Source organism: Letharia lupina (genome assembly GCF_014066315.1).
Source record: "Letharia lupina isolate WasteWater1 chromosome Unknown contig_20, whole genome shotgun sequence".
Lineage (NCBI taxonomy): Eukaryota > Fungi > Ascomycota > Lecanoromycetes > Lecanorales > Parmeliaceae > Letharia > Letharia lupina.
Window position 1 is genome coordinate 1,056,893 of NW_023502989.1, and position 11,465 is coordinate 1,068,357.

Below are 11,465 nucleotides of genomic sequence, written 5' to 3' on the forward strand. Positions count from 1 at the left end.
TGCGTCGGTGTGCATTTTGTCTATTTGTAGGCAGCCCTATCTAATCTTAGCGTTCGGGAACTTATCCAGTGTTAAGGTAACCTGACCGGCGTGACTGCCTGCTAAGTACTACTTTAGAGCTAAGTGACGGCGGCCTAGGGCAAAACAGCAACTTGTGACACTATGTGATCTCTCTTTTAACTCTACATCGAGTCGGTCCCAAAGATCTTCTTGCCCAGTGTCTGGACTGGAAGCATATGCGCATTCGGGACTTCACGTATATCTATCTACATACTCATCGTTTCCTTAAGGGTCTGAAAGTGCTGACACTTGGACCGCAGTAGATGATACCAAGCCGTTGGAGTGACTGGCTCATTGACGACGCATCATGCAGCTGAGACAGACACATGTAAAGCGTCCACAACCGTATCACAGAACAGCCTGAGATCTTTACCATCTTTTCATGAAGCCAAAACCCTATTCCCTACCATCTATCTCATCTGTCAGATACGACCGCTGCGCTGTGACGCATTGCTCCCGTCCTCCTCGTAAGAAACAAGTGTTTGTTGTTGCAAGGGTCTTTTTAGAAGAAGGGGTGTTCTCATTCATTAGCTAGCCCACTACTCAACTTTTCCTTCAACCAGCGATGTCAAGCGTGGACTTTGGCCGCTACAAGCGGATTGTGCAGGCTTTCTGGGACCCCGAGCCAAAGAACGATAATGCTTCAGTATCTTGCATATGGTGCTTGGGCAGAGAATACGTTACTCGGTGTACGCCGAACGGATCACGGGATCCAGAATCTGAAGCTAAAAGGAAAGAGCCAGCTCTCGATGGCCAGGACTGTCATCAAGATGCAAAGAGGGTCAAGCTCGCAGCGACAGACCGGACCTCAGCGGGAGAGCCCGAGGCACAGTCGCATGATAGCGAAGCAGACAGAGGGTGGCCTTCGGAGTTTCTGGATGACTGCGAGTCGCGGCTTTGGTTTACCTACCGCTCCAGTTTTACTGCAATCAAGAAATCATCCGACGCCTCAATGACTCTCTCGGTACGCTTGCGCAGCCTGGGGGATCAAGGAGGCTTCACGTCTGACACAGGCTGGGGGTGCATGATACGGTCTGGACAAAGTCTTCTTGCGAACGCTTTGGTTATGGTGCGCCTGGGAAGAGGTAAGCGTTGTGGCTCGTGACATCCACCAGATTGAACTGATAGAGAATCAGACTGGCGACGAGGAAGGAGGCAAGACGAAGAGCGACAACTTCTCTCTTTATTTTCTGATGATCCTAACGCTCCTTTTTCGATACATCGGTTTGTTGAACACGGTGCTTCGGCCTGCGGGAAGCATCCCGGGGAGTGGTTCGGACCATCTGCCACCGCAAGATGTATACAGTAAGTCCTGTGAATGCCGCTCCTGCAATGCTCGGTGCTGACAATTTGCAGAGCGTTGTCACATGAGTATCAAGGTACAGGACTGAAAGTTTACGTGAACGGTGATGGTGCGGACGTCTATGAGGACAGCTTCTTCAAGCTTGCCAAAGCGAGTGACGGCACCTTCAATCCAACGCTCATCTTGGTAGGAATCAGGCTGGGCATAGATCGAGTGACACCAGCTTACTGGGAAGCATTGAAAGCGTCGCTACAGCTGCCCCAGTCTGTGGGGATAGCAGGTGGTCGTCCTTCGTCCTCGCACTACTTCTTTGGCATTCAGGGAGATCAATTTTTCTACCTAGATCCTCATGTCACGCGTCCCGCTTTGCCTTTCCACAAAAATCCCACAGACTTCACCGAAGAAGAGATAGGCTCCTGCCACACTCGAAGACTTCGCAGACTTCCTCTCAAGGATATGGATCCAAGTATGCTTATTGCGTTCCTTATCAAAGATGAAGAGGACTGGAAGAGTTGGCGGAGGGCTATTGGCACAGCGTCAGGGAAACCAGTTGTCCATGTAGCTGACGAAGAACCGTCGTTGCATGGGCATGGGCATGGTGCAGTGAGGAAGAGTGCAGTAGATGATGTGGAGACTCTTGACGATGAGGATGAAGGGGATGATGGCGAGATGGTCGAGCGTCCCCAGGATTAAGTAGACGTACGTTGTAATATGAATAGTGTTTGCCACTTCTGAAATTCAAGAACGTCAAAGAAAATTCAACTTTGGTCGACCGGGGAATGATAATATTCGAAGCCGTTTCCAACACTCGAGAGGGAGATGCCTTGGGTGCAACCACCAAGGACCGGACATGTGCTGTCTTAGTGTAGTCACTAGTACAGCAAGGTCAAGCCGCAATGAGCGCTGCTCGCAAGGTTGCCCTCATGCGCCTGTTAAGAGATCACAAGCCTTGCAAAGAGTGGAGAAGCGAGCATCAAAGTGTGAGATTCCAGATTCAATAGATCAGAAAGCGTCACAGTGAATAGAGATATGGTTTGGCAGGAGATTTCATCGTTTGCTCTTGGTCATCGTATTGTACAGCCAAGTCTCAACCCCTATGCAGACAGAGCAAACCTTTGGCTCCGGATCAAGCAATCCCGTATCACATTATGAAAAAAACCCGAAGAACACCGAGAAAGGACGCGCCTCCTGCTCAACCCCTTAGATATCGCATGCCAAAGCTCCGACCACGGTGGAGAAGCCTATTTGGTGGAAGACGAGTACTTAGTGACGGCCTTTGTGCCTTCCGACACGGCGTGCTTGGCGAGTTCACCAGGGAGGATGAGTCGGACGCTGCAGGAAAGTAAGCGGCCAAGGCAGGCAATGACGTCTAGACTTGACTTACGATGTCTGAATCTCACGGGAGGAAATGGTGGACTTCTTGTTGTATGCAGCTAGCTTGGATGCCTCGGTAGCGACGCGCTCGAAGATATCTGTAGATCAAAATTAGATGTGTCATTGAGGACCGAAACCTTGGATCCCTTACCGTTGACAAAGGAGTTGAGGATGGACATGGCACGGTTTGAGATACCGGTATCGGGGTGGACTTGCTTCAACACTAAAAAAAAGACGCGTCAGTAATGTTCGAGCAATAGATGAGAACAAAAAGTGAATCGGCTAGGTCCAACCAACACAGTGGGAGCGACAATGTAATCGAGTAGGCACGATCAGAAAGCAGGGAAAAGTGAGATATTCGTACCTTTGTAGATGTAGGAAGAGTAGGTCTCCTTTCTTGTCTTGTTGCGCTTCTTCTTGTCGCCAGTAGGCGCCGCGGTCTTCTTGCCAGCCTCCTTCTTCTCGGCAGGTGCTTTTCCGCCAGCAGGTGCCTTTCCGCCGGTGGAGGGCTTCTTTTCAGCAGCCTTGGGAGGCATATTTGATAAATTAGAGATTTGGACTGGGAAGGAGAATTGGTTTGAAGAGTGATGTATGAGTTTGGCTGATATGGGTGCGCAAGATAATTTCGTTGTTGGATGAGATTGATGAGAGAAGATGAAGAAGTTACGGGGCTGCGAGCGAACTTATACTCGCTGGCGGCAGTCGTGATTTGCTTGGCGCGTCCTCCAAACAATACTAGTCGAAAAGGCTAACCGAGACCATAACATTTTGCGCCTGTAACTCTGTAAGGTACTTACTTTAGGCTTCCCCTAGTAAACTTCCCCGCCCTAGTGATATGATTTTTACCATTCACCTACCAAACCCCCCCCCAAAACTTCGCGCATTTTGGTTGGTTTTCTTACATGACTCAGCAAACATTACTTGCCCGTCCACATCAACCCACTTGCGCTGCTACTACTTAATCCCCATCCGCCTCACAACCTCCTTCTTTCACTCAACCATCCACACGTTACATATCGAACTTACGCCTGCATCCATCACCAACACCAACTCAACCCAAACATCACCCACCTTCAACTTTCGCTCTCAAAAATCCATCAAAATGACTGGAGGTAAATCTGGAGGCAAGGCCAGCGGCAGCAAGACCGCCCAATCGTGAGCCTCATCCTTCTCCTGTCTTGTTGTGCTCATCGGACGCGTCTTCCATTTCGAGTAAACTTCATGCGCAACCCAATATCTGCTCCACACACTCAAAGGATACTGGACTGCAGCTAACGTACATCTCTTGCAGTCGCTCATCCAAAGCTGGTCTCGCATTCCCAGTCGGCCGTGTTCACCGCCTGTTGAGGAAAGGCAACTACGCCCAGCGTGTTGGTGCTGGTATGAATCCAAAGTGTCGCGTTGGACGCGTCTTTCTTATTCTAACATGGTCTTTCAGGTGCACCCGTCTATCTCGCCGCGGTCCTAGAGTACCTAGCTGCTGAGATCCTCGAACTGGCTGGAAACGCCGCCCGCGACAACAAGAAGACCCGTATCATCCCCCGCCATCTCCAGCTCGCCATTCGCAATGACGAGGAATTGAACAAGCTTCTCGGCCACGTCACCATCGCCCAGGGCGGTGTGCTTCCCAACATTCACCAGAGTAAGCTGCCTTGATCCGCCCCCCCACGTAATCACACTGACATGTCTTCCTTTCTTCCAGATCTCCTCCCCAAGAAGACGACTAAGGGTGGGAAGACGGCTTCTCAAGAGCTGTAGGGTGGTCTCATTGCTTTGGCGCGCAGGTTCATGGTTTCTTTTACTTGCTTCACGTGATAATGGGGTTCGGGGAAGCCAGGTCAATGGCATCGTGGTGCGTTAGGGATGTACATTATGTCCACGGCAGCGACATGATTCTAGACACCCGAGAATCAATCTGATCATACCCATCCAAAACACAATCAACCATTTTTGACGCTTTTCATCATAATTACCGCCTGTCTTGCTCTCAGAACAAGGTCCAAACCAAAAGGACACTGTTTCTATTTTTCAAGAGTCCGCAATGCAGCTGCGTTGATTTGTCTTTCGAAACAACTGTACTGCCCAGTTCGTCACCTGGTGTTCGGACTCTCCTTGCACCTTTTACACATGCGGAAGTGAAGGCCAAAGACCTTGAAATACAAGATGCGACGGATTTAAAGAAGTCTGGAACATGATTACGGAGACATCGACGAGTCTTTATGCTCTATTTCTCAAAGCCTCAGAAAGTTTTTGAAACCTAAATTTCCAGTCGCCTCGAAGACACGGAAATGATGAATACTGCTTCCCACGATGAGGTTGTCGCGAGAAGCCCATGGCCACCTCGGCCTACCTATCGGGCCTGGAGGGGATTTCCTACAGAGTCATATGAGGAGGAGCTACGTGATGTGAGCCAGCGATCCGCAAGGCAGTGCTTTTCATGTACATACGGTCTAGGATTGGTGGTGGAATGTTTCTCTCGTATTTTGAACCTGTAGGAATCGTAAGTACCTGTTCTAGCTACTGTAAAGAACAAGAACAACGTACCGCCTGGAGCTGTAGGGGGTCTATACGGGTCGGGGTGCTTCCATTTCTCCAGCAATGCCTCTGTCTCCTGAAACAGTACCTAATTGTACCGTCAGTGATATTGTCTTGGAGATAGCACTGAAATTCCTCTTGCGACTTACTCGCTGCTGACGCGGCTCTCGCACATCTCTATTGGCGTCAAAAAGAGATCGGATGTATTGCGCCTGACCGCGCCAGATGTAACGATGGACGGCCCAATCGAGAGCGAGCTTGAGGCTTCGCCGATATAGCGAGCTGGAGCTTAGTGTCAGCCCAGGGCAAGAGAAAGAAGCACAGGGAGGTCCTTAACATACGTGACTGCTTGCTTGCTCGTCATAATGCTTGGGATGAGGCTTGGTGCTCTAAGGACTTCAGTGGAATCCTGACTCAGGATGTCAAACGACTCACTTGCACCCAATAGGGTTTTCCGGTCCGGGCGAAGTCCGCCTAATAGTATACGTCAACTGGAAGTACTGGCAGGGTGTTGGTGCGGTACTCCTAGAAAAGAATGAGCGTTTTGCCAAGGCTTGGCACAACCCCAAAATCTCCGCTTCCCGTCATAAGCTCGCTCCCGCGAAGCTCCCTAACGACTTTGCCTACATACAACGGTCATGAGCCATTGAGCGCCAACATTTCTTTGAAGTCCCCAAGTCATATCCTCTCTTTGGCGGCCCCCCCGTTTCGCGTTCGTCCTACGGGACCCTCTTGTCGCAACATGGCGAGTCGGCAATGTTGGAGGGGGTCGATTTCGTCCACACCATTACGGCGAGGGCCGTTGCTTTCGCGCAGCAGTGCAAGAGCTCCCATCGGTACCCGAGTCTTGCCCTCCTGTGCTTGCAATTATCATGTGCAGCCTCGACTTGAGCTTGCCTTGGCCTCCGTGAGGGAAATTAGGTAAACTTTAGCAATGGTAGACTTTGTGGTGGTGCTCACAAGATGTCAGACCCAGTATGCAGAAGCAAAGAAAGCATGTCCCTTTGACACAGACCCGGCTTTATGGTGCGTCTACTGGAATCCGGTGCTTAGGGATACTCTGACGCTTTGCTAGCGGATAAAGTCGTCAAGGTTCCGGAGATGGCAGAATCTATATCGGAAGGCACTCTCAAGCAATGGTCAAAACGTTGGTCTATTGGATTATTCAGAATTGAGCAACGGAACGCTAAGTACCGTGCAGAGATTGGAGACTATGTGGAGCAGGACGAAGAAATCGCAACAATCGAAACGGATAAGGTACACGTTGTTCACCTAGGCTGCGCGCTGTCCCTTCACTGACACACCATCACGATCAGATTGATGTTGCCGTAAATGCGCCCGAGCCAGGTACCATCAAGGAGTTCCTTGCGAATGAGGAAGACACAGTCACAGTGGGGCAAGATCTTCTAAAATTGGAGCTTGGGGGGCCTCCGAAGGGCGGTGAGAAGCAACAAGGAAGCCAGAAACCGAAAGCGCCAGCGCCTGACGAGCAGTCAACTTCATCTGATCCTGAGCCACAGAAAGATGAGGGGAAATCAGAGCAAGAGTCGCCGCCTCCTCCGCCCTCTTCTGAGAAGGAGTCAGAACCATCGAAGCAGGAGAGCAAGCCTAGTCCGCCCCCAAAGGAACCCTCCAAGCACAAAGAGCCGTCACCCAAGCCTCAGGAGTCGAAGAAGCCAGAGCCTAAGTCAAAGGATACGGCACCCTTGGGTAATCGGGAAGAACGTCGGGTAAGCTTCGCCATGGTCAGAGAAAAGCAGAAGCGACTAACCATACGTGAAGGTAAAAATGAATCGCATGCGCTTGCGCATCTCCGAGCGTTTAAAACAATCTCAGAATACCGCAGCTTCTCTGACAACGTTCAATGAAGTAGACATGTCGAACCTTATGCAGTTCCGAAAACTATACAAGGATGAAGTGCTTAAGAAGACGGGTGTTAAGCTTGGCTTCATGAGCGCTTTCTCCCGTGCCTGCATTCTGGCGATGAGAGATATTCCCGCCGTCAATGCCTCCATCGAGGGCCCAGGTGGAGGTGACACGATAGTCTACAGGGATTACGTTGACATCAGTGTGGCCGTAGCTACTGAAAAGGGACTAGTAACTCCTGTGGTGCGTAATACGGAGACGCTGGACTTGGTTGGCATCGAAAAGGAAATTGCCGAGCTGGGAAAGAAGGTATGAACCAGGAGCTTGCTCGTAGAGACTGTTGTTGTTGATGACAATATCCAGGCCCGTGATAACAAGTTGACCATCGAGGATATGGCTGGGGGAACGTTTACCATAAGCAATGTGAGTAACTGACGTGAGGAAATTCTTCGCTTATTTCTGAATCGAGTCCAGGGAGGTGTCTTCGGCTCGTTGATGGGAACACCAATCATCAACTTACCGCAGACTGGTACAGTGCATCATCATGTTACTCGGTCGTTTGATTGACTAATAATGACTCAGCGGTTCTCGGTTTGCACGCCATAAAGGAGAAGCCAGTTGCGGTTGATGGCAAGGTGGAGATTCGCCCAGTTCGTACTCTCCTTGCCAGCTTCAGCGACATTCGACTGACCCAGTACCAGATGATGTATCTCGCGCTTACGTACGATCACCGACTGCTAGATGGCAGAGAAGCGGTCGTTTTTCTTGTCAAGGTAAGCTATTGATATCCACGCTGAGACAGGAAGCTGACAGCTCAAAGGTGAAAGAATACATAGAGGACCCAAGAAGGATGCTGCTGGGTTAGACCAGATTACCAGTGATCAAGCGTCGATATTTCGTACAGCTTCGGGTTTGCAACAATCTGTATATAAAAGCCTCAATCACTCTCGAACCTCAAATCAGTAAGAAGATCCGTGACAAACTGCGAATGGATTTGAACACAACAAGCACCTGCTCAACACAATTTCCTCTCGTGTGTTACCCATGCTGACTACCCTACCAAGCCGCTAGTGCGATGCAGGAGCCCCTTGAATGAGAGGTGCTAGACCCTTACACTCCCCTACGAAAGCTATTTAAATAAGAATTTTAAATATTAGAATTTATATAATTAATAAAATCTTAAAAAAAGCTTTATTTTTAACTCGTAATATATTATATCTCTTAAATATTAAAAGATTTATATAAAAAAAATTAATAATATTATATAGATAATATTATAATAAATAATTAATATAATATATATAAAAGATTTTATAATAAATTAAAAATTCTTTTATAATTACTTTAAACTTTTAACTCTCTTTAATAAAAGTTAATTTATAATTAAATTTAAGAAATATTAATATAGAAGTAAGAATTTAATTATTATAATAGTATAAGATTCTTAGAAATCTTTCTAAGAAAGACGTTTCTTAAGTGATAAAAAAAGATAATTCTTCTTCTATAGAATCTAATTATCTAAATATATATATTAAGCTATACTAAGCTATTAGTTACTAGCTTCTATCTATTAAATATAATCTATAATATATATTAATAAGAAAGAAAGAAAAGTAGTATTCTCGCTATAAAAAGAAACTTATTACTTTAAATAAAGAATAATCTTTCTTTTATAAAATAAACTTTCTTTCTTATAATAAAGTAAAGAAAGTTATTTCTTTAAATAAGATTAAACTTTCTTTCTTTTCGTAATAAGATAAAGAAAATAATTTCTTTAGATAAGTATAGACCTTCTCTTTCTATAGTAAGATTCTATTTTTATAGAAAAAAACCCTTTTTTAGCAAGAATAGTCTTTCTCGAAAGACGTTTTACTAAGTAAGAAGTTATATATTATAACGAGTAGTAGAAGTAGTAGAAATAGTAAGAATAATAGAAAGATTTAATAACGAAGTAAGCGATAACGTAGACGAAGTCGAATTCTTAAAAATTATTCGAACTAATAGTAGAGAAGTATAATTTTTCTTTCGAGAATAATCTAGCTTTTTTATAGAAGTAATTTACTTCTTAAAAGTCGATAGAGTAAATACTTTCTTAACCGATACTTACGTAATAAACTATTTTTTTTTAAACTTCTTATAGAATTAATAGAAATTCGAGCGTTATATTTTATTATAAGATTCTTTATTTTTAAGAGAGTATATAGTAGATACTAAGTATAATACTTTTTATTATTATTCTTCTTATTACGAGCGTACTCTTAATATACTACTTAGTTCTATAGCTAGCGGGCCTTAATAGAAGACATCTCCTACTATATTATACCTTCTTTCTATATATATAATTCGATAGTCTTATTATTCTAGTTCTATCTTACTTATATTAATATTATATCTATGCTAGTTCTAATATTATAATAAGATTTCTTCGTATACCCCTCGACGAAGAGAATTGATAGGTTTTTTCACTTTCTACTTAAAGTAAGCGATCGAGCTTAATAAAGAAAACGCTGGGTATTTCTACTATATAGAAACTTTTATATATATTATTTAAAAGAACTTATATTAAATAATCTATATTATTAATAATAGTCTAAACTATTAAAAAATGAGTTCTCTATATCGAATATAAGAAATTCTTCTTCGCTTTATTTCTTATAAAAAGTCTATTATCGACTAATACACTCTCGACGAACTTCCTTTTATTCGAAAAGATACTATTTAAAGTATTTATTATATTTATAACGATCTAATTAATTAAGAAACGAGTGTTATAGATTTTTATAAAGAAATAATATTATTTTAGACGTTACACTCTTAATATAGAGATCTATTATATTTCTCGAGTTATTACTATCTTTATAATATCGAAATTTTAGAGATCTCTTTACTTCGTTTTTATCTATATTTAATATATTATAAATTTCTTAAATTTTTACTTAAATCTATTTATATTAATATTAAGATATATATCTTTATATTATTAATTATTTATATATTATAACTAGTCTTACTTTATATATAACGATTTATATAGAAGATATTCGTCTTTAAATTCGCTATAACTTTATATGCTATGGGTGTAGCGTTCTCTATCTACTAAGAACCTTTATTAGCGATATTATAGAATATCGTTTAATATCTCCGCTTCGCTTCTTTCTTTATTCTATATTAATTAAGAGAAGGTATTAGGATAGTAAGAGGAGACGTAGGGCTAAAACTCGGCGGGTATCTCTACCCTTTTACTCTCGTCTTTATTATCACTTATATTACGAGATTTCGAGGTATTTAGAGTAAATTGATAACTATAAATTAGATAGCCACTTAGTCTAAGGCTATTAGATTTATCTATCTTTATAAATACTAATTTAATATTATTTAATAATTAGAAAATAAGAATTTAAGATAAGCTTACTTATAATAATAATTATTTTTTTATTAATACTTTTAAAATTATATATATTATAATAAGACTTAAAGATAAGATTATTTAATATATATTTGCTAGATAACGTTATAGCTTCTACTCTTTAGTTAATAATCTTCTTAATCATTTAAATAATATATACGAAATATTATTATTTATTATTAAAGATATATATTATTAAATCTATTATATAATAAAGAGATAATATAATTAACTATTTTTTAAATTCTATAGATAATTTATAAAGTATTCTAAATATAAGATTAAGCGTTTAATAGATGACGATAAATATATAATATTCGAATTAATTAGTAAGTTGAACTTTTCTAAAAAAAATAGAGATCTTATATACGAAGGGAATTAAACTTAATTACGACTAAAGACGTTTTTTATATAATTAAATCTTAATAATTAAGAGAAAGTCTAGAAACTTATCGATAAGAAGTTAAAGGTATTTATTAAATAATATATTAAGATAAGACTTAAAGATATAATAAAACCTCGTAATAAATATACTATTATTCCTCGCTTTAATTTAGAGGAATATAAACAATAGATATCGCGATATATAAGATCTACGATTAGATTATATAAAATATAGTTAAGATTAATATATAGCCCGATAATACTTCAAATATCGTATTTTTAGATAAATTAAAACTATTCGATATTAGAATAGCCTCCTTTTTTTATATTAAAAAATCGATTCTTTAGATCTATATTGCTTATTAATAGTCTTATACTAGACTTATTAAGTAGGCTCCCCTTATTATTATATATCTAAAGAACTTTCGAAACTATAATACGTTATTTATGAATCTTATTATTACCGTTAATAGTCTCTATCGATATCGATTATATAATATCTTATAAAGAAACTTACTTAATATTAAATTAGAGTTT

At 41.9% G+C, this 11,465-nt stretch overlaps 5 protein-coding genes across 5 annotated transcripts; 3 read left to right on the forward strand and 2 right to left on the reverse strand.

Annotated features, from left to right (window-relative positions):
- Window positions 1-625: 625 nt before the first annotated feature.
- HO133_005132 (uncharacterized protein) lies at window positions 626-2,056 on the forward strand (the record flags this gene model as incomplete). The annotated part of the gene is made up of 3 exons (XM_037296044.1): window positions 626-1,145; window positions 1,197-1,365; window positions 1,417-2,056. 3 exons carry the CDS (start codon window positions 626-628, stop codon window positions 2,054-2,056), a joined length of 1,329 nt encoding a protein of 442 aa, XP_037148742.1.
- A 548-nt stretch (window positions 2,057-2,604) lies between these two features.
- HO133_005133 (uncharacterized protein) lies at window positions 2,605-3,273 on the reverse strand (the record flags this gene model as incomplete). Its single annotated transcript, XM_037296045.1, has 4 exons — window positions 2,605-2,695; window positions 2,748-2,835; window positions 2,889-2,960; window positions 3,102-3,273. The coding sequence occupies 4 exons, from the start codon at window positions 3,271-3,273 to the stop codon at window positions 2,605-2,607; spliced, it is 423 nt and encodes a 140-aa protein (XP_037148743.1).
- Window positions 3,274-3,839: 566 nt separating this feature from the next.
- On the forward strand, window positions 3,840-4,495 carry HO133_005134 (uncharacterized protein; the record flags this gene model as incomplete). Its single annotated transcript, XM_037296046.1, has 4 exons — window positions 3,840-3,892; window positions 4,029-4,117; window positions 4,176-4,379; window positions 4,440-4,495. 4 exons carry the CDS (start codon window positions 3,840-3,842, stop codon window positions 4,493-4,495), a joined length of 402 nt encoding a protein of 133 aa, XP_037148744.1.
- Window positions 4,496-5,110: 615 nt separating this feature from the next.
- On the reverse strand, window positions 5,111-5,636 carry HO133_005135 (uncharacterized protein; the record flags this gene model as incomplete). The annotated part of the gene is made up of 4 exons (XM_037296047.1): window positions 5,111-5,226; window positions 5,282-5,360; window positions 5,422-5,554; window positions 5,614-5,636. 4 exons carry the CDS (start codon window positions 5,634-5,636, stop codon window positions 5,111-5,113), a joined length of 351 nt encoding a protein of 116 aa, XP_037148745.1.
- A 570-nt stretch (window positions 5,637-6,206) lies between these two features.
- On the forward strand, window positions 6,207-8,003 carry HO133_005136 (uncharacterized protein; the record flags this gene model as incomplete). The annotated part of the gene is made up of 10 exons (XM_037296048.1): window positions 6,207-6,270; window positions 6,348-6,419; window positions 6,474-6,529; window positions 6,589-7,002; window positions 7,055-7,447; window positions 7,502-7,561; window positions 7,613-7,667; window positions 7,721-7,788; window positions 7,840-7,911; window positions 7,959-8,003. The coding sequence occupies 10 exons, from the start codon at window positions 6,207-6,209 to the stop codon at window positions 8,001-8,003; spliced, it is 1,299 nt and encodes a 432-aa protein (XP_037148746.1).
- Window positions 8,004-11,465: the final 3,462 nt, after the last annotated feature.